At 35.5% G+C, this 21699-nt stretch overlaps 1 protein-coding gene across 4 annotated transcripts in view; it reads right to left on the bottom strand.

Moving 5' to 3' along the window:
- Positions 1 to 21699, bottom strand: part of LOC121874566 (PH and SEC7 domain-containing protein-like) — an 84410-nt gene that overhangs the window by 10943 nt on the left and 51768 nt on the right. For all 4 annotated transcript variants that reach the window (XM_042378760.1, XM_042378763.1, XM_042378761.1 and 1 more), the window contains 5 exons: positions 20326 to 20501; positions 19834 to 20065; positions 19464 to 19608; positions 16240 to 16383; positions 15719 to 15924 (listed from right to left, as the gene is read on the bottom strand). In XM_042378760.1, coding sequence (XP_042234694.1) covers positions 15719 to 15924; positions 16240 to 16383; positions 19464 to 19608; positions 19834 to 20065; positions 20326 to 20501 — 903 coding nt within the window. The remainder of the gene's footprint in view (positions 1 to 15718; positions 15925 to 16239; positions 16384 to 19463; positions 19609 to 19833; positions 20066 to 20325; positions 20502 to 21699) is intronic.

Below are 21699 nucleotides of genomic sequence, written 5' to 3'. Positions count from 1 at the left end.
AATTAGGCTCACCTTATACTCACCAAATCATTAATAAATTAATTGATTAACTTCGAAACTGCTTACAATGAATTCGTTTAAAGGAGTAAGTTCTGTACTTTGAGTTTACCGTTTGAACCTGTTGTTCGCCCTCCATGCTTTGCTGTTATCCTAGTTCAGTGATAATCTTGCTTAATGTTAGGTCTTTCCGGAATGCAACCCCATCATTAAACGAGAGATACCTGTATGGCATTGTAGTTAGTTGCTCTTTGTGTTACAACCCATAGTGTGCACAAACACTAAGGTGGAGGGTTGAAACTCAGTATTGTGGGAAACTGGGTTTACAGACCCAACCCAATCCAACCCCAAAAATGGCTAATAATTTACCCGAGGGGTTTCCTGATGATCTGCTACAGATCTTAAGTAAGAAAACAATAACTTTTAAAAGAGGAAACTATATTCAAGTCCATTTACCCCTATGGTGGAACCCCAATACAGTATGCCTAAGCTTAAACCTGGGGTTCCCAACCTGTTGCTCACTGTCACCACTGTGCTCCCTGATGGTCTGCCAATTCTCTTCTACAATGCTTAAAAAAACAATTTTAACCACTGTATGACTTATCTCAGCCCAAAAAGTACCAACCCATAGGGTGAACTCAAATTGGGTTGTTGGCTTACCAAACAGCATATGTATCCTGAAATTACAATGGCAAAAATTGCCTGTGATGATAATATTCTAGGACTGTGTGCTTCAGACTATATACTCCCCCATTACTAAAATTGGAGGTGATTGTACTTTTAGATCCTTTTGTAAAAGATGCTGCTGGCAGCAGGAAGACATTTGCACAGAAGAATGGAACAATTGGAACCAAGATTTAAAGCCTGGAAAAATTACAGCTATTGCTGAGCTTCATGAAAGATGCAGAACACACTGGCTGATGTTACAACATGAATCATAGCATTCCTCTTGAAGTGATGACTGCTGCTTCCAAGACCCCATTTTAAGAGCTCTAGTTTCAACAGGAAGGTACAGTGTTACTAATTCATGAATTAGTTCTAGTTGTTATTATCAAATACCAATTACTTCAGTTTTCATCTTGCAGACTGAATGGAATGATACTCAAGTTGCTTAGGCTAGGTACAGTATTAGGTCATAAAATGGAACTAAAATTTAATTCTATCATCTCATGGAGTAGGAATATTGTGAAATGAGAAGCCAAGAGGATTGCTAGATGTTCATATCAAAGAATACAGTAAGAAAGTACAGGTATTATTATTCATATATATTTGGATGTTCTGGATTTATTTTGTACACTGTATCTGGGAGATAAGAGAATGAGGAAAAAATTATTGATATTTCTATTAGTTGTCTTAGCCCTTTCTTGCTACTATCTACAATTGTGTTACACCCTTCCCTATCACTTTTCCCATTTGAAATTTCTATACCCGCTGATAAGACCCACACAAAAAGGGGAGAAAAGTAAAGACAGTTACTAGAACAAAACAAAATCACCAGGCAATGTAAAAGCCAGTACAGAGAGTCATCATATAACCAAGACATCATAGTGAGAAAAGCTCAGACTTCAATATTTTCCCCCACTTAAAGTTAATATTATCAGCCCTCCCTCATGAGTTTCTCCTTGAAGTTCTACTGTGTGGACTCTATCAGAAAACCTCTACTTCAATATGGAGAGATCGAGACAGTGACTAAATGATTAATTTAAAATTGGTGACTTTATTGTTAAAGATAACCATAAATTTTTCATCATGAGGAAGGTAACCTACCTTCTCTTAATTTACTTAAAAATAAATATCAAAAGAAAACTCATGAGAGAGGGATAATATCATTTGTTTGGAAAGGAGCAAAAGCAGGATGAAAGCCAGGCGAGTATAAGCTATATTCCCCCTGACAACTCCCCCTTTTACCTAGCATGTATTAGTACTGTACATTTATGTCTCTAAACATATTTAAAACATAGATAAGTATACAAAAAACAGATCAATAAATAGCACAAGAATGTATTAATTTGATGCCTTATTAATCCTTACTAATAAAGAGAGGTAACATTAAATGAATATTTAAAAAAAATTGAGATAGCAATACATGCATGTTATTACATGAATTACAGGGTATTCACTTTTATCATACAACGGACACTAATAATTACAAAATGTTTTTTGTATTCATTGTTCATTAAATAAGTTAGGCTTAGATGTCAAATAGTTGTAATGAAAAGTAAAAAAAAAAAAAAATTAAAGGCCTTTTTTAAGACATGAGGTGTTTTATTCTATGATTGATAATCCTGCACATGAATTAAAATCTCTAGTGGAAAATATTTTTATGAACTTTCCAATGTTTTAAAAAAAGGTTTTAATCTTCATCTACAGTGACCTCTGCCAGAAGTTTGTCTTTATAAATACCTGGGTAATCCTACAACAAATGATCTGACTGGGTCAAATCGCCATTTTGTGTTATGTTTGATACCAAATTTATCAAATTATACCTGCCCATCTCCCCCGTGACCTGATCCATCTTGATTAGCTCCTTTCCTGAGGTCAGTCTAAGTCAATTCACCACGTATAAAGGCGCCTTAACACGGTCTTTATCACGAGTCAATGGTGTGCTTCTGTCAGATAGTGAATGACATCATAAACCTAACTGTTGTGGATTATCTACATGGCATCACTCACAACTTATCCTTTTAAATATCCCTTGAGATTGTCATTCATTGTCTTTATGAATTAATGTAAATATATGAAATCTGCAAGTAATAAATATTATACTGTATGGATGAGTTTAATTATTATTGTACTATATGTACTGTCTTTACTGATACTATATTCTTTGACTACAGTAAATGTTTTGTATACAGTACAGTGACCCCTCGTTTAACGAACACCTCGGTTAACATAATTTCGATTAACGAACTGCCTTCCATAAGGATCTTCAATTCAGTTAACGAAGTTCTTATGAACCGACCTCAACATGTTTTCGCTTGCACTGACCGGGCAACCAGCTTTAGTATCAGTCCGCCAATACATTAATCGGTTCTAGGGCTTAAATTCCTGACTATTTTAGTAAATATCAAGAAGTTTATACTATTCAATAACTTTAAAAGTTTAATATTAAATTTTTTAGTCATTTTAACAATTATTGAACATAATTGAAGGTAAAGTGACTAGTTTAATGCGCGGCATCCAGCCTCTTAACACAGCAAACAGGAGTTAGTCTCTCTCTGTTTTCACTGGAGGTAACATCTTGCTTGAGACTCTCTTCAACTAAATGCTTTTTTTTCTGTGTTCCAAGCAAATTATTGGTCATTTTGAAATATATTTTACATATTGACAATATATAATGCAGTGCAGTGTTGATTTAAAGAAAATAATCTTGAATTACACCAGAGCTAAAATTTTATGGGTGAAATGGCGCCATGGGGTGACTTCTCTTCCATCCCAATGCCTTCTCTTCTTCCTTCTCCTCCACCCCCATTCTACATCCCATTATCATCATCCAGGAGCCTTCTACATACACACCTCAAAGTAAGTGAACTTTTCTACCATTTTTGTTGAATTTAGGAAATTTTCGGTGAGCTGGAACCAATTACCCAAAAACCCATTGAAACAATGGTTTCGGATAACGAACGACCTTCTGGAACGGATTGAGTTCGGTAACGGAGGGGTCACTGTAAACCCTTGTTATTCGTGGGGGTTAGGCTCCAAGGAATGGCGTGAATAGTCAAAACCGTGAATAGCAACTTACAGTATACTGTACTGTACTAGTGAACTACTGTATACCGATACCAAACAACCGACCAGCCACAGGAGCTTTCATCCCCTCCTTTTACTTATCTAATAATTCAACTTTCTTTGTCAGGGTCATCAATGACTTCTGCCTTTTACATTTCACTTCAATAGCATCACTAGCACTGACACTAGGCAGTCTTTTAGGGGCCATTTTCACACAGAAACACTAAAGTTTTGAGAGTACAACACGAGATGCTGCAGGAAATGGCTCGCAAGCTAGCCACCAACTGCTTACCGTGAATCATCTAAATCGCAAATCGCAAACCCGCAAATGGCATTCTATAGGTAGATATTTTGTTTCATAACATGCATATAATTTTACTTCTATCCTAAGTAAAAAGGTAAGTATTCATTTAATGTTAACTCCGTGTAATAAAACATATTACGTACAATAAATATATGTACTAAAACACACTACTGTATACCGTATGTTGTTTATTTGTCTGCTTTTATCTAGATTTATGCATATTTTTTTTATCTGTATTTATCTATAATTTTGTCTTCTGAGAAATAAAAGTACAATACTAAAACATACCATGTCCAAGTGAGTTAATTGGGGATAAAAGTCATTGAGGAGGGGGATTCTCCTGGAAGGGATTGTCTGGGGGTAAAGTCATGAAGTATCACAAGGAGAGTTGTCTGAAATTAAAGTCATGGGGGGGTATCACCGGAGGTTGTCTGGGGGTAAAAGTCATGGGGGGAGGGGGGGTATCACAAGGAGCAGTTAGCCTGAGACCAAACCAGCCACATGTAAGTCAGAGTCATCCTTGAACTATGATGAATACAACTAGGTTTTATACTCTTATCATTTCACATCCATTAACTTATAATTGTATAAACTGTACAACCATTCAATTTATACTCAAGCTATGGGCATACTTTATATAAGTCCACATGCATTAGTAAATACTGTAAGCTGTGGATATACTGGTCCCTAATGTAAAATGCTAACATATTTTACCATGATGAACCTTTAGGTGCACAAAAATCTATCTCACTCTCCAGTATGAAGTCACTGAATAGTTCAGACATATGGGTCACATACAATGAGCAATACCAGCATCCACTTAATCTAAGCATACACATTTCAATTTGTTTCCATCACTATAAGTGTTTTTCACCTGAGTCTCAGGTGGATGCAGTATACATCTACAGTATATTAGTTAGACCATCAATGAAGAAAAAAGATATTACTTATACCTGTACTTTAAAAAAATCAGGTTGTTCAAACATTACTTCCTGTGGTATGTGTGATAAGAGGCTGCACAATATAGCAATACATTATATACAAATATACAAATTCAAGATTGCCAAGCAGGAATTCTGACCCACAGAATGCTGCTTAAGCATAACAAGTGGCCAAATTAATACCCTGCACATTATTCCCACAATCCAGACAGACATTTGAAACATCAGATATAAATTATTGAACTGGAATCCTCGGTAAGGTTTTTTAATATATATATATATATATATATATATATATATATATATATATATATATATATATATATATATATATATATATATATATATATATATATAATATATATATATATATATATATATATATATATATATATATATATATATATATATATATATATATATACAGAAAACAACGTTTTCATTGTGGATCTACATGAAATATATATATATATATATATATATATATATATACTGTAACAGAAAAATCTTACCAAGGATTACAATTCAATGATTTATATCTGTCTATGGATGGTGAACAATGATAAAAATCAAACTGATAACAACAATTATGATTTCCATGAAATGAATACTCTCAGTAAGAAAGTCTTCACGATGTGATTACCACATTGAATTAACATGATACTTAGCTAAATATTCAGTTGGGCATTGCCTGCTATCCAAATGGGTGGCTTTTGCATAAACCTCTCTGTGCCATTCTGTCCTCCATGTCAATCAACTTGCCAGGTCATTGAATCCTTCATACTACAGTACACAATCCTCAAGGTCAATCTATCATTACAATACACCCAGCACAACTAAGTACACACTCTACTCCCTCTCAACCATGTACTTTCTCACTTTACCTTCTCCTTATCATCACTTTCCTCTTCTTCCCTGTAGCCTCACTTACAAAAACTCTCTTGATATTATATTCATACTCTTACAAGTGTCAACACTTACGCCCGTATTATTAAACAAAATCTTCCCTTGAAGAGGGTCGTCGTGTTTCAACCCGAGTTTTAAATTAAATGAGTCCTGAGGGACACCGCAGTGCTGTACTTAACGGGGTGGTGTGGCGGTAAAATTAACTAATTCCAATAAAATTAATTTCTAATGTTAGGCAGTTAATTTACGCCAGAACATTAATTAAAACCAGTGACAGGAAGATGTTTAATAATATGGGAGTTAATCTTTTACACACAATGCTTGCTGGAAGTATAAGCTCACATTCTTCCATATGCTGCTTATCTTAAAAACACAAACTCTCTTATTCTTACACATGGTGCTTGTTCACACATGTAAGCTCTGTATACCAGTATTCTTTTCATATCCTGCTTGTTATGCAACTCTTCATCTTCCAACATAGTGCTCTTTATTTCCCAATATCTCACAGCACAATACAGGTGTATACTCACAGTAGTTGAAAACAATTGAAAAAGTATATAAACATCCTGATGGTTTATATTTTATTAACTGTCACAGATGTGGCATGCTTGGCCAGTATGCCTACATCACAGTTTCTTCACAACCATTCCTTATTGACTCTACCAACAAGAACTTCTAATTATCAGAAATATTAAAATAAGAAAGCTATGAAACATCAAATAGAATAAAGCAGCTAAAACTATGAGATTCTGATACTGTAGTGTATAAAAGATATAGAACTAACAAAATAAATTAATTAAGGCAACCGCGAATGTGGATACGATTTTCTTTGTAAATAAATTCAAACACTATATACAAGACTAAATTAAGTGTTCATCCTTTGGTTTTGGTTATAAAATAAATGCATTAAAACAATATTGGCCTCAAATGTTAAAAATTAACAAAACACTGTAAAGGTAACTGGCAGTGTAAAAAAAATGGAAAAGGAGAAGGGAAACCTTTAATCACACTGTTGAGGTCCTTCTTAAAATAAAGGGAAAAAAATTTATAAAGTCAAACTTAAGGATCATAAAGTTAATCTTACAAGGAATGTCAAGTGTGTCCACCTCCTGAGTTATTCTCACCACTTACTTAATACTATTCGTTTAAGATGGTGGATAGCATCACATTTCTAATTTTTTAAGTTGCTTCACCGTTATATACACTGTATGGGACAAAATAACTGTGGGATTTAGTCTTCTAAATTGTATTCATGTATACAGGTTGACCATCTCAAATCCGGACTGATTGGGACCTGAGCAGTGCCGGATTAGTGATTTTGCCGAACCACAGGTGGTTAGGTTAGGATTAAATTAATAAACACCTCTAACCAACTTCATAACCACCTCACCCGACCTTTAAAATACTCTGTAAATACTATAAGTTGGATAATAAAAAGAAACAGCCACTGGACTCTCAACTGTCAACAGATGTCAGTGTTGTGATACACTGGACCTTCGCTTTATAAGCATTCACTGTATACGAATTCACGTTTTTGCAGCGGCCCTATTTCTACCCATAATTCATTTTATGTAGAAAAGATTCCCTATTATGCATTCTACAGAAGATATGGCACAAAAGTTTTATATTATTATTTTAGTATCTTTATTTCTAAGCCACATTAAGAGTATTTTGAATGATTTTTCCACAACTTTTTCATCATTAATGCTCTAGAAATAGTTGTGAAACGTGACACAGTGTGTGTGTGTGTGTGTGACGTCACGGGACGCGGGTGGAGTAGTGAGTCAGACACTCCACACACTTACACTTTCTACACAAACACCCATGCTCTTCATATGTCTTAGTTTATAGTTTTATATTATATTATCTTTATTTTTAACCTAATTTAGAGTATTGTAATGATTTTTCCACAACTTTTATAGCATTACTGTTGACTTTTAGTAGTTGTGGAAGCGCCAATGTTATACAAGTCGCATATGCCGCGAACGGACACACCACTGTCGAGTTTTTTGAGAAGTTCAACCTTATCTTGTATAGACAACGTATGGTGCTTCAGCTTTACACCATGAGAAGCACTTCCTTTATTCAATGAAGACATGACTGGGGCTAAATAAGAGCAGTTTATAATAATAAATGAAGAAAAACACAGAGGAATAACTTGCCGCTCCTCAAACACCGTGCCAACAGCTGAGTCTGCTAGTGGCGCAACCAAAACAGTAGCAGCGGATTGGCGAGGAGACCAGCGCAAAATTTGAAATTACGGTGGCCAAATTATATCCGAACCAGCGGTGGAACCGGATTACTGATTGCCGGATATGAGGTGGTCTACCTGTACAGCATTTATAGACCCATAAAAATCAACATACTGAAATTTTTTACATTCGTCCTGGCTTTTGTATATAATAACCTCCAGGGCAAGAATGTGAGCAAGGTACTTGGCCTCAGCATAACTTGGATTCTTGTCTGAAATGAGTAACACCCATGGTTAGTATCACCATGCTTTGTTTATTGTTACTTTGTTATAATGTTCTTTCTCCTGTCAGATTCTTTCCCTAAAAAAAAGTTAAACTTCGTCAGTCTCTTCTTTTACAGTACGTAAAAGCTGCATGCTCAGCCAAGGAAAACTGTGTGTGCTGATCAGCATTTAAGTCAAACCACCTCGCTTTGCCAGTTTTGAAGGCTCTCCTTATGCTTGTGTTTACAGTGCCATGGTAACTCTTTGTCCTTATATTGTGCATAATTTTGCAAGCCAAATTTATCTACAGGGTATACATCTTCATAAAAAAAGTGTGTAATTTCCAACGAGGGTGTACCACAGCCTGGCCTATCCTCACATCAGTAGCTCCTCCCACCTAATTACGGTACCCACTGTTGTCTTTTGCTACATTAACTGAATGCATTGGTAAGTACAGAACCATAACTTACTGTATTTTTTGTACTGTAATGTCATTATCAGTAAAAATTATTGTTTTTATTTATTGATCGATTTTAAACATTTATCATGCATACACAATCCTTATTTGTGCAAAACCAATATCCCAATGAAGACCTTGTATATTGCATATAGGTGGGAAAGGGTGCTGTCTGGCCCCTATCTCCACAGATGCCATGACATAATTGTAACATTTAACGTTGTTCTGATTAACACTCAGTTTTCAATAACATACCCTAGGCGTTAATCAAAGTACCTCTGTATACTGTACGTCGAGGGGTCGGCTCTGCACGTACTTAAGTTCCCTGCTCTGAACATGCCAAAGTGACCAGCTACATATGAACTTTGGACAAGCCCAAGTAAAAAAATACTGTACACATGAAAATGAATGACTTCTCTGTACCAGCTGCACATAAGCAAGAGTGAACTCTGGACACACCCAAAACACCAGATACAGTACATATGTACAAGAGAAATCTTCTATGGACCTTCCAACGTGACCAACTACACATGAATGAATGCATCCTGCTCTGCACATACTAGATGATCAACACAGCTACACATAAAAATGAGAATTGCCAGCTCTGAGCATGCCCAAGTAACCAGCTACACATAATATACCTGTATGCTTAGTGACCTACTCTGCACACACACTTGATAAAAATTACTTGCCAATCCTACCTTACCTTTAACATTAAGCCCAGATCTCAGTCTGTAGGTACATGGCATTAGCTCTTTGACAGTGTTTATATTAAAAGTACGTACTTATATTAATAAGTCAATAGTTTGGAAATTATGAATAACAAAGAACTCAAATGTCTGAATAAATAAGAATATATGGGATTAAGCATTAACAACTGTAAAATGTATAAAATGCGAATCATTAAAAATAGGCAGCCTCTTATCACAAATATATGAAATTCAAAATGTCAAAACATCTTACATAAAAAAAAAAATATTAACTTCTTATCAAATCAAAACCTACCTAATTTTAGTGAGAATATGTTTTTCTCCTCTACGAGAACAACCTTATGGCTTCAGATAATAAGCTTTATGGTGCAAACAGCATAATCAAGACTGAAAAAAGAAAAATGTCAACCACATATCACAGATTCCAAAAAGTCAAACAATATGTACACACGATTTTCAATTACCCAAGTGACTCATCTTCAGAGACTTTATTGCCTGTCTATTTTCAGCCACCACTCATTTTCAAATCTTTATTGTATATCTATGGTCAAATTCAGATTAACACAAAATTTCCCAAGAAACTTAGAGAATAACATATATCTATCCACAGGTCCCATACCTTGAAGGCAACACGGAATATCCTAAAAACTCTACTGTACCACAAGGTACTTTCCATCCATGCAGACAGATCATAGCTTGGCAATAGAGTTAAACAAAAGAACATTCAAACTCTACCTGTGCCCTGTGGTATATTAGTAACATTCTGATCAAGTGCTGCTCACTTTTCTACCTCTTCATGTCTATTTTCTCTGCAAAGTTATAAAAAAAAGAGCCTCTGTCACTATCATTCACACCTTCATTGCACAAAAAAATTAGCATTTCCCTATAATACTACTAACCTTAACATCAAAATCCTTGAAGATTATTTTCACAGCTGCTTCTCTTTTAGCATTATATTTAAATTATTCTCACTACTTATTTACACCCATCTACATGTATATAGTTAAGTATATAGAGATAATTCACATGCAGTAGATCACTTCACCCTTAGCAGCCCTGTCAGTCAAGAATCAAATGTATTTCTTTCCCTTAACAAACATGCTCTACTTAGTCAATATTGATACTGGGCTACTTTCATTATGTATGTAATGGAGAACTAATATATGTACATTATCTGGAACATGTAATTCCTAAATAACTGACAACTTTGGCATATTTTATTCCTATAACATAAAACTGAACCACAAAAACAATAATCTGTACTCCTTAAAAAAATTAAGTTATAAAAAATCTGTAGAGAACATCCTTTCTGTGTTCTTTAATTTAACATTCCCAGAATATATCCTTTTGTGTAAGGTCTAAGAAAAGCTGTAAGTGAACCAAGAGGTCCCATGCCATCACTCATCTCTTAGAAACATATCTTTAATTTTTAAGCTTATTCATCTAATTACTATAGACTTTATCATCACTGAATAGAGATTATTCAGCATCACGCTAAGTCACTGTAAATATTGTAGAATCCTGAAATTATGAACTCTCAAAGTCTGGGATGTGAGATATCCAAATTATTTAGTTTGTACAATAAACTGTACACTGCTACACAAAAATGTAAACACAAGTCAAAATCTTTTCCCTGGAAAATATGCAAAAAGTCTAATCACATGTAAACAATGAATGTCAGAAATTTCAATGACAGTGTTATAAATATATTCAAAAATGCCCCCCAAAAGTCTATACTGTATACAGTATAAGCAATATTAAAAGTGTATTCACCCATCTACCAGAATCTTGAACTTGTTGTAAATAAAATGCCTACACGTGAGGCTACACCTAAAGGATACCTGTCTTTTTCCCAGCCCTGGCATATTTTATGGCCATATCCCCTTTTGTTTATCAACTTTGCTCCTTTACCAACATAAGTGAAGATATCTATCATTAACCATAATTTCAAAATTTAATTTCGAGTGTTCTGTATTCCTTTACAGTATATTCTATTTAACTACTAAATATATCATAATGCATACTAAGTCAGGTAAAAGAAAAATTTGCTTGAACTTATTATCTGCTTTTAACTTTTATATTTTAGATGATAATCATTAGCTAAAAAGAATTCCCTTTGATTATAAAGTATTCAGCTTGGAGAAGATACTTTAACTAATCTCCTGTTGAACAACTAAAGGAAATGCAGTATATGAAGGTATACAAATGCTAATAATCGACCATTATTTCCAGTATACAGGTACAAACAAAAAGACTAGACAAACACTGAGGGTGACTTATGCCTCAAAATAAAAGTTATAAGATAAACATGATCTACAACTGTGGCATATCCATATGATAAATGCTGATTAAAAAATTATCCTTAGATATCAGCAATGTAAGCTGTATGCAAAATTTTACTAAAAAAAAAAAAAAAATACATCTTTAGTTAGTGATCAGAAACAACATGTGACATATGGACGGACAGAACTCTTGAAAGGGGAAGAAAACTGTTTGACTCAGAATGTTGAATACAGAGGGAGGTACCGTATATACTCGTCTATAACCCCCCCTCGTTTATAGGTCGACCCTGATTTTTTGACCAAGAAATCGTTAATTTATGATATTCCTCGTTTATAGTTCGACCCACGTTTTTGAGGGTAATGGAACAACAAAACCTTCAGTAAAAACGCTCTACGTCCTATAAACTGAGGCTCGCCGTGCCTGAAACACGAGTGCCGAAGGCAAATTGTTTACCATTTATTATTTCGACACTTTACACTAAAACGCGGGTAGTTTCAACAAAAATATTGTATATTTCCATTCAAGTATTTATTCAAGTCAATTAGGAGGGAATATTATTGTAATACAACAGTTTTTTAACTAAACCATTCGAAAAGCTATTACGGTAACATCTTTTGAATGAAAGAAAGCGAAAGTCATTGTTTTCGTCACGATTTTATCCCACCTTCCACTGTAATACGTACGTAATTTCAGCAAAAATATTACATTTCCGTGAACGTATTATATCAAGCACAGTATGAATAGAATATCATTATAATATAACAGAATTTTAACCGAAAACTATTAAAAAAATGAGTAACATCTCAAGAACATCCGAAGCTTAGGTAAAGTCTTTTGTTTTTGTCATGTATTTTATCCTATTTTACACTGAAATACATCACGTTTCAACAAAACTACTATTTTTTCCGAGAATATATTCATTCAGGCGCAGTTTAGGTAAAATATACATGTGATGTAACAGTTTTTAACTGAAAACGATTCGAAAAACACGTACCCTCTAGCCCTGTTCAGGGAGAGGACTGGGAGAAGCTGTTTGGTGCTGCAGACGATGACAAGGAAAATGATTTTGATGGATTTTAATGAAAATATTTAGAAATATGGTATTGTAGTATTTATTCAAGTCAATTAGGATAGAATATTATTGTAATACAACAGTTTTTAACTGAAAACCATTTGAAAAGCGATTACGGTAACATCTTTTGAACGAAAGAAAGCGAGTCATTGTTTTCGTCACAATTTTATCCCACTTTCCACTGTAATACGTACGTCATTTCAGCAAAAATATTACATTTCCGTGAATGCATTATATCAAGCACAGTATGAATAGAATACCATTGTAATATAACAATATTTTAACCAAAAACTATTAAAAAAACGAGTAACTTCTCTTGAACATGGGAAGGTTAGGTAAAATCTTTTGTTATCGTCATGTATTTTATCCTATTTTACATTAAAATACATCACGTTTCAGCAAAACTACTATTTATTTCCGAGAATATATTCATTCAGGCACAGTTAAGGTAAAATATACATGTGATGTAACAGTTTTTAACTGAAAACGATTCGAAAAACACGTGTACCGTCTAGCTGATACAGCTGGTGGTGCGTGATGCGTCAAGGGTCGTTGTAAACAATAGGAGGTTGAAGTAGATTACCGGGTATTATATTAAGTGTGAAATATCAAAAAGGTTTTTATTACCGGTATTTTTTGTAGATCAATGAGAACTGTGATACCGTATGTGATATGATAAGTTAGCCTGTGCTAAGAACTTCAACATAGCCTACTGAAAACACGTTGTAAGGTAATTTAGCCTATTGTAAGTTGGTGAGCTTCATTTGCTGAAGGAACTGCACAACTTTTCATTACTAATTGGTACATATATATATATAATATATATATATATGTATATATGTATATATATATATATATATATATATATATATATATATATATATATATATATATATATAGCATGTTTAAAGGAATTCAGAAGATATACTGTACAGGATATAGTAAAATATTGAGATGAAACATATGTGTGGGGTCAAAGTAGTCTGTTTAAGTGTAAATGGATGCGAGTTCACTTAAATTCATTTGTGGAGCACATAAAGGGCAGGAGATTGGTAAGGAAGATTTGATGACATGGCTAGAGGTAGAAGAGTCAGAGGAAGACAAAGAAAAAGATGGGCACAGTACACAGGAGATTTTGTGAGGTGAAGAGATATCTTATGACACTCATTAGCAAATGTTATAAGAACAAACACAGAATAATTTCATAAGTGATAGCTTTTGTCTCACGGAGCCTGAAAAATTAACTTTGACATGTACAGTGAATCATTACGAAGCAATGCAAAGAGCATGGAGACCAAGGCTTTTTTTATTTTTTATTTATTTACTTTTGTGTGTGTGTGTGTGTGTGTGTGTGTGTGTGTGTGTGCTTCTACCTATTTCACCCCTTCCTGTCATTATCAAATTTTTCTTGTGCCATTCTCTTTTACTAAATCCTTTCTTGAGGTTCCGTGTTCCTCAATCCACCCCTACATCAAAAGTGGGAGTGGAGGAAAGATTACGGATAGACAAACAGAGAGTATATACCTTACAAGCTACTTCCTGCATTAAAAGCAAGACAGCGGGTGAAAAAAGTGAAAGTAGGTCCCATAGGCATGACTGCCCATTAGAGACAGTGTGGACACAACACACTGTATACAAAGCCTTCGGTACACAAGGAGGCAGCATGGCTGGTACTGCACTTGACCGCTTTCACTTCCCCAAGTTGTAAACTTAGGTACCCATTTACAGCTGGGTGAACTGGGAGCACCCAGGAATCAAACTAATGAGCCCCAGAACAAGAGATGAGTGCTTTACTACTCGACTGCAATGCTCCAAGACAGTAGGAGCAGAGTCTTAAACAATTATTTCCTTTGACAGGCAGTTTAGGACGAACAAGCATCAAAGCCTAAGTATTATGCTTGTAACCTTTCCTACACTGCATATTTTTCATGATGTAAACATAAAATCAATATATGTTGTAAATAATGAAAAATATGGATGAAATAACAAACATTCATTTGTTGTTTAAAATTCTCACATCCCTTGTCACATAAAATCAGGGAACTATCATATTTGTGTTTTTCAACATGACAAGTACCATTATTTATAAGTAATTACTCCAAGCCTGATATGAGAAATCAGACCAGTAATGCATGTCCATTATTCAGGTTACCTTTTCACTGATATCAATACAATACAGTTCTATTAAACCTTTCCCCAATTTACCAAAAAAAAAAAAATTGGTTATTTTGCTATCTACTCCAAATGCCAGATATAAAATATATGAAGAGCTATCTTGAAAGGTTCAGAATGACTGCTAAAACACAATCACACTGTACTCTAAGGTATCCTTGCTCAAACTGCCCCTGTCCCAAGGGGGTGTAAGGCAATGCCCAGGTCACACACCCTAAAGCACAAACACCTCAACCCCTTCCATTCACCATACCTCATTAATTATGACTTTTATTTTCATACACAGCATTATACAGAAATTTGATCTTAATTGTATTAGGTGTCATACAGTATTACAGTATAGTAACATTAAAGCCACTTGACGCTGGGTGAAAAATTATTTTTCATAGCCATGCGAGTGCCAGCCTGGCTGCAGGGATGCTACATCAGGGTGAGTGGTAAGTAAGGCTAACCCAGACTGGCTTGAAAGATAAAGTTTGTTTACAGCACTAAGTGTACCTTAACCTGGTAAACCAACATGGGAGGGCATCCTCTTCCAACACCCGAGTTATGAGGCAGATAAAGCCAGGGTGAGGTATGGTGTGATGGGGTGATGAGGGTGTGAGGATTTAGTGAGATGATGGTATTCAGCACAGCACACAGTGGTGGGTCAGAGAAAGGCATTGTGGTGCACTGCCTGCTGGTAACTGTACCTGTCACCCGGCCGCGCCCGCTCGGGAATGGGTGGCGGTACAACGCGGCCCCCGCGATCCCCCCCTTCTGCCCCCTCCCCAGTTGGGCGTGCTTCAAATACTGGAAGATCACTAGCTTCGATTCCTGCTCCAGCACCCTGTTGTCCAGGAGGCTGAGATGTGAGCCGGGAACGAAGGAGATAGACGTAGGTCCGGTATCTTTTCACCTGTAACAATATAATTCTACATTAACTTTCATCACTGGTATATTTTGAAAACATCTCAAAATACCAAATAATTTTTTTTTATAAACGAAGGAAGAAACAAAATTGAGAACAACAATCTAACACCACATAAGCTGAATTGTGAAATGCATCAGTTAACATCAAATTCTAAAAGGTACGATCTATTAGGAAACTGAAAGTGAATAACATTCAGTGAAAGCTATGTGCTTACCGGTAAGTGTACTTTGAATATTAATATGTATCGGTGGTTTCTAGGCAACATTTCCTCTTATATGACATGGGTTTTACAACTCTTACCTCCTTCAAGAGGTATGTTTCTTTTTCCCGATAATTTGACATGGAGGAGGCTTTGCTGTTCTTCTCTGGGGGGTGAGCCTTGTGGTCCTCAAGTTCTTGCTCCAGCTGTGCTAAACGCCGTGTATGGTCCTCCACCTGTTCAGTCTGATAAAACAAGTTGTACATTTATTAACACTGACATAATTTAGCATTCAATGCTCATAAGATCTGTGGCCACTGAATTGAATCACAAAATAAATTTTATTTTGGGGTATAATTTCTGTTATTCTGTAAAATACTGTTATATTTTAGAAAAAAGAGAGATTAAAACTTTGGGTTTTCGTGAAATGTTTCTGAAAAATCATCAGACTTACCCACAATCTGGAATCTTGAGACTACTATAAACACATGACATCAGAGTTTGTAAAGGTTGCCCATTGCAAAGATGCACACCCATTTACAGCAGGCAGTATTTGCAAAATATAGGCTTGCAGTTTAAATGTGAAACAGTGTTTGTGCTATACAGCATTGTGATAACAAAAAATAAAACATATGCACTCTTTGGCAAAATAGTCTTGAGATAACTCTCACGGTAAGCCAAAAGCATCTGAAACTACTCTTTTTACCAAACCCATTAACTGGAATTTCAGTTGTTATAGGAAAATTTGGGGGGCTCTATAAGTTTGAGTCCTCCTGCCCATCAAAGTCAAGTTTTTAAACTGACAATCTACAGTATTTTGACAAGGGAGTTACAGTGAATTTTTCTTTATGCACCAGTCTTTCTCTCGCTGTTATTAACATGTATTTCGTAATTTTAGACAATTCTAAGACATTTTTCTTCTATGATATTTCCACCGGAAATTAAGGATAACCGAGATATTAATTTTTCAATATTATTACTTTCACTTGGTCAAAGGTGTCGCCATGTCTTGTTTACTTATGGCGTAGGTCTGACACCTGCTCTTGCATCGCTCCAGACCTCCGTCTTCGCTTCTTAAGCATCTACAGCGCATGTGCGGGGAGTGGTGTAGGAGTTTCTTATTGGCTATACTGTAGCGATAGGAAACTTATTCTTGGACAACTGTTTTTGGTCTTAGCCAATGAATAATGTGTGGGTGCGTCGGAAGCGGAGATTTAAATTTTCGGTACCAGATATGGCTGAACAGGAGGAAGAGATGTGCTGATATTGTGACAGAGATTATTTTATGTCAAATGCCGATTTTCATCAGAAAATAGTGATGCAATTTCTTTCTTTTTTCTTTTTTTTAGAAAACTTGGCATATTTGTAATAATCAGTGAGTACTGCGTGAAGAACAACACATTTGGCGGTGTCACCAGTTTTCTTCAGCCGAACAGAAATGGAAGAGGTGCAACCCTGGTTAGGTGAGGTTAGGTTAAATGATTCGTTTTCGCTTTCTCAACACCCAAAAACTGGGCCTAGCGGGGTCTGGAAGCTCCAAGGGGTGGGGTTGGGTTAGGTTAGGTTAGGTTAGGTTTTATTAGGTTAGATGATTCGTTTTCTCCCCCACCCAAAAACCCCGATTTCCCAGGCTCTCCCCCTGTTATTGTGGGGGGCGGGGGCGGGGAGGATATAAAAAAACATAGTGATTTCCGGGAGAAATGAATAAAAAATTCGTTCAAAACTCATCAAATATCATTGGAAAAACATATTTTTAATATCCAAACAAAGACCGGTGCACAAGTAAAAATTGATTGGAGTTACTGCTAACTGATAAATGTAAGCAACACTCAAGAACAATAAATTTTTAAGAAAACACATTCAGCTGCTATATTTCTTATTGAATAAGTCAAATACTTGCCAGTCAATCAATACTGTACTAAACAAATGTTACCCAAAATAAATATCTTGTGGGCATGTAAAGCAAATTACAGTATGTCAAATATTAAGAGATGACCAAAGAACCGAGTAGAAGTTTATAAATTACAGTAAACCCTTGGTATAATGGATGCTGTACATAACAGTACCAGATTAATTATAACAGACACCCTAAATCTATTGGGCAAACAATCAAGATAACAAACAAATGTCTGTTATCCCTGAGGAGTTCTCCAATAGTTTGTGACTGCATAAAGAATATGTAACTGTAAAAATAAAATACACATGTGTGTAATAAAACTAAAATATACAATTGTACAGTAATTTGACTCTACCTTGTAGATGCTGTAGTCCAGAAAAATTTCTCCCAGAGCTGTTTCAAATGGCCAGTGTATGAGTGCTGATGATGTTGAGTACACTGAATGTATGTTTATACATACTCTCAGTATAGTACTGTACATGTGTACACACTTATTAAACCACTGTACAATGTTGTAAACTCACTGTTACACTTACAAACTACATTCCATAATAATCTCTAACTTCTTATTCACTAACAGTATCTGCCGGTCTCTTGGGTGTTAGAGTACCTTTTCCTCTTGCAGACATATTGTAGTGGAGCAACAAGTAGGCAGTGGGCAAGCAAAAGGTAAGATTTGTTGGAATTTGTGAACATAAACAGTGGAGCACAACGGAGGCAGTGTTTCCGGTACAGGCCACGCGTTCAAATTGAGACACTGGTGTGGCCTCTCATACATTTCCTCTAGTTAACAGAATGTGTATCGGGATTATCGGACATTATCAGAAATCCGTTTTAACAGACTTCGGCTTTAGCGACAATGGTATCCCCCTAATTAGTCCGTTATCCCGAGGATTTATCTGTACTTACCTAAAAGTTATTACATCTACTCCAAACACATGACAAATAACCCTTTGGCAACAAAATAAATTTTCAGCTGCATTCCCAAAGAGTGTTATTGGCACCTTTTTTCCTACTCTTTTTTTTATCAAGACAAAACTGTAGTTTTCTTGTTTGGTACTAACTGAATATTTTTAGGATTTTAGAAGCTTGATACAGTATATATTCATTTTAAATTCTTGTGAGGCTTATGTGATACAACTCTTCCGCTACATTTGTTAGAAAAGGAAGGAAGTTGGTACACAGCATAAGAAAGAAAATTATTTTAACAATAAAACATGACATCTACAAAAATATTGTGCGTAGGTTTCAAATGTTGTATGAAAACATTTAAATTCATGATTTCAACATCTGACACAGAAAAATATTTCTTTTAATCTTTTGTCTTAAACCTGAAAATTCAGAAATGCATTTTGTAGAGCAACTCCACAGGAATCAAATGGCATTGTGAGGATTTAGATTACCAGTATTAAATAAAAATACACATACCAGATTGAGCTTTGTGATACTGCAGGGAAGAAGTGGTCGCTGGAACTTGCGCTGAGAACCAACAGCTCCAGGTAGAGGAGCTGCAGACAGGCTTGCCGCTACTAGGTTGATGGTGTCTATCCAAGCCTGAAGTTCTTTGCTATCACTGAGGTAAAAGTCACAACATTAATACTTACCATAAACATAACATGCAGGTTGTGGGCTTCTTTACTGGAGCTTCATAAACTGAAGAAACAAAGCTACATTACTAAGAGTTATAATATCATATCTTACAAAATGAAGGCTGTACAAGTATAACTATACCTTCAACAAATAAGTTAAAAATGAATGGACTGTAGGAAATCTGCTGCTATTCAAATAGTGTTATTACCTTGTCTGTAGCAAATATTCAGCTTGATCTGCAGTTTGCAATCGAAAGACATGCTCTTTCTTAGAGTAATCGTGGGCTCGTGTTGCAAGAGCATGATGCAAGCGAATGGCATTGTATCCTAGCTGAGCATGCTGCGGTCCACGTCGGGCACCTTGTTCATCTTTGTGTAAATATAAGACTAAATCTTGTATCACACAGAACCACATCTTCCATGAACGCTTTCCAAATGCAGCTGTAAACAAATGATGTAACATTAAGATTAATTCTAATCTTCACATGAAATAAAAATTTTCCACACCAATGTAAAATTCATATTTTACATTAACAGACATAGGAGTAAGTAATCTATGACAGTAACAGGAATTCTAATTTTTTTCTAATTTCTTCAAGCTGGGATGCACAATCCTCCCAAGAACTTAATATATAAATCATTTACAGACTAATTCTTGTTCCAAAAGACTATACTTGCATGATGAATATCAGATCACTCACTCTTCTTTCCATTAGGATCAGTGCAACACTTGCGCATTATGTATCCTTTCTTGTACTGAATACCATTGCCAGTGGGTGGGGCCAGGAAAGGGTTGCTTCCCACTGCTGCCTGTGAGTCACCAGCTGTGCCACCTGACTTGCCTGCCCCGCTGGCCTCTGTGTCCCCATCATCATCTCTAAGTTTTTGAGAAAAATAATCCTTCTTCATGAAAATAGTAATGGCAATTATTAATACAGGGTTAACACATGAAAAAAGTCAGTACTATATAAAAGCAAATTGCAATTAAGTCAATAAAAAATCACAAATAAGCATAGTAAATAAGCAAAAATAGAGTGGGTTAATCTCCATGGACCAATTATCTGCCTTTACTATTAATCCTTCAATGACAGCGATCATAAATAGATGATGGGCATCTTTTGTCCTGCAAAGATGGTGATCATCTATGTATGTAACCAAGATATTTCCGAGCCTTAATCTCTCCCTGCACCAGTAGCATTTTTGTCGTCGTGCAGGAAGTAACTGGCACTTCCACTGATGAGTCAGCCGTAAAGACCCCTCGCTGCAACAGTGTTGCTTTAGCACTCAGAAAAATAAGTAAAATATTATAGGAATAAAAGAGTGAGGATGAGATTTAAGAACTGGTAAATTTGCCAAGTGGATTCAGAAATGATAATTTGTGTGCGAGCTTCAGCAATAGTGACACAAACAAACTAGTCATCAGTGAAGAAGACATGCTTAGAGACCTGGAGGAAAGTGAGGTAGGTGTACATCACCAATATGTACACGAGGTATTTTTGGTGCAGGAGACTGGAGTAGTGGCAATAATTTGGACCACAACCACAAAATCATTATGGAAAAATGATGGCACAGTACAACACCGTGAATGAACTTTTGTTTGTTTATAATCCTTACCATGATGATGTCCCATGCCCATAAACCTGTTCTTTATGATTACCCTACTAGAAGAAATACCACCATCTGAGGACACCTGTGTTTGGCAAGCAAATGGACAGGTACTGGCACGTGTTGTCGCAACTGAAATTTACATTCCTTGTATGCCCAGGCCTATTAATTTTGTATATAACTGTATATTATATATATGTTACACTTATTTAATCATGATATTTTATTTATTTTACTTCTCATCATAATAAATAGTTTGTCTTATTGAAAATTTTCACGAGCCTAAAACATCCCAGGAAGAAGAGAGGGTCTGGGAAGTGATACCTTCCGATACAGCTTATCCTTTTATTTTCAGATCAAATTACAAATTATATATTGCATTTCTTTAAATATTGAGGGAGTATTCTCTTTTATGATAAATTATACACCATAAAAGGCTGACCATACGAAAAAATAATAATGAATTAGTA

The sequence above is a fragment of the Homarus americanus genome, unplaced genomic scaffold (genome assembly GCF_018991925.1).
Source record: "Homarus americanus isolate GMGI-L3 unplaced genomic scaffold, GMGI_Hamer_2.0 scaffold34360, whole genome shotgun sequence".
In the NCBI taxonomy this organism is placed as follows: Eukaryota; Metazoa; Arthropoda; class Malacostraca; order Decapoda; family Nephropidae; genus Homarus; species Homarus americanus.
The sequence above is the reverse complement of the archived record's forward strand: the minus strand, read 5'-3'. Positions and strand labels throughout refer to the sequence as shown.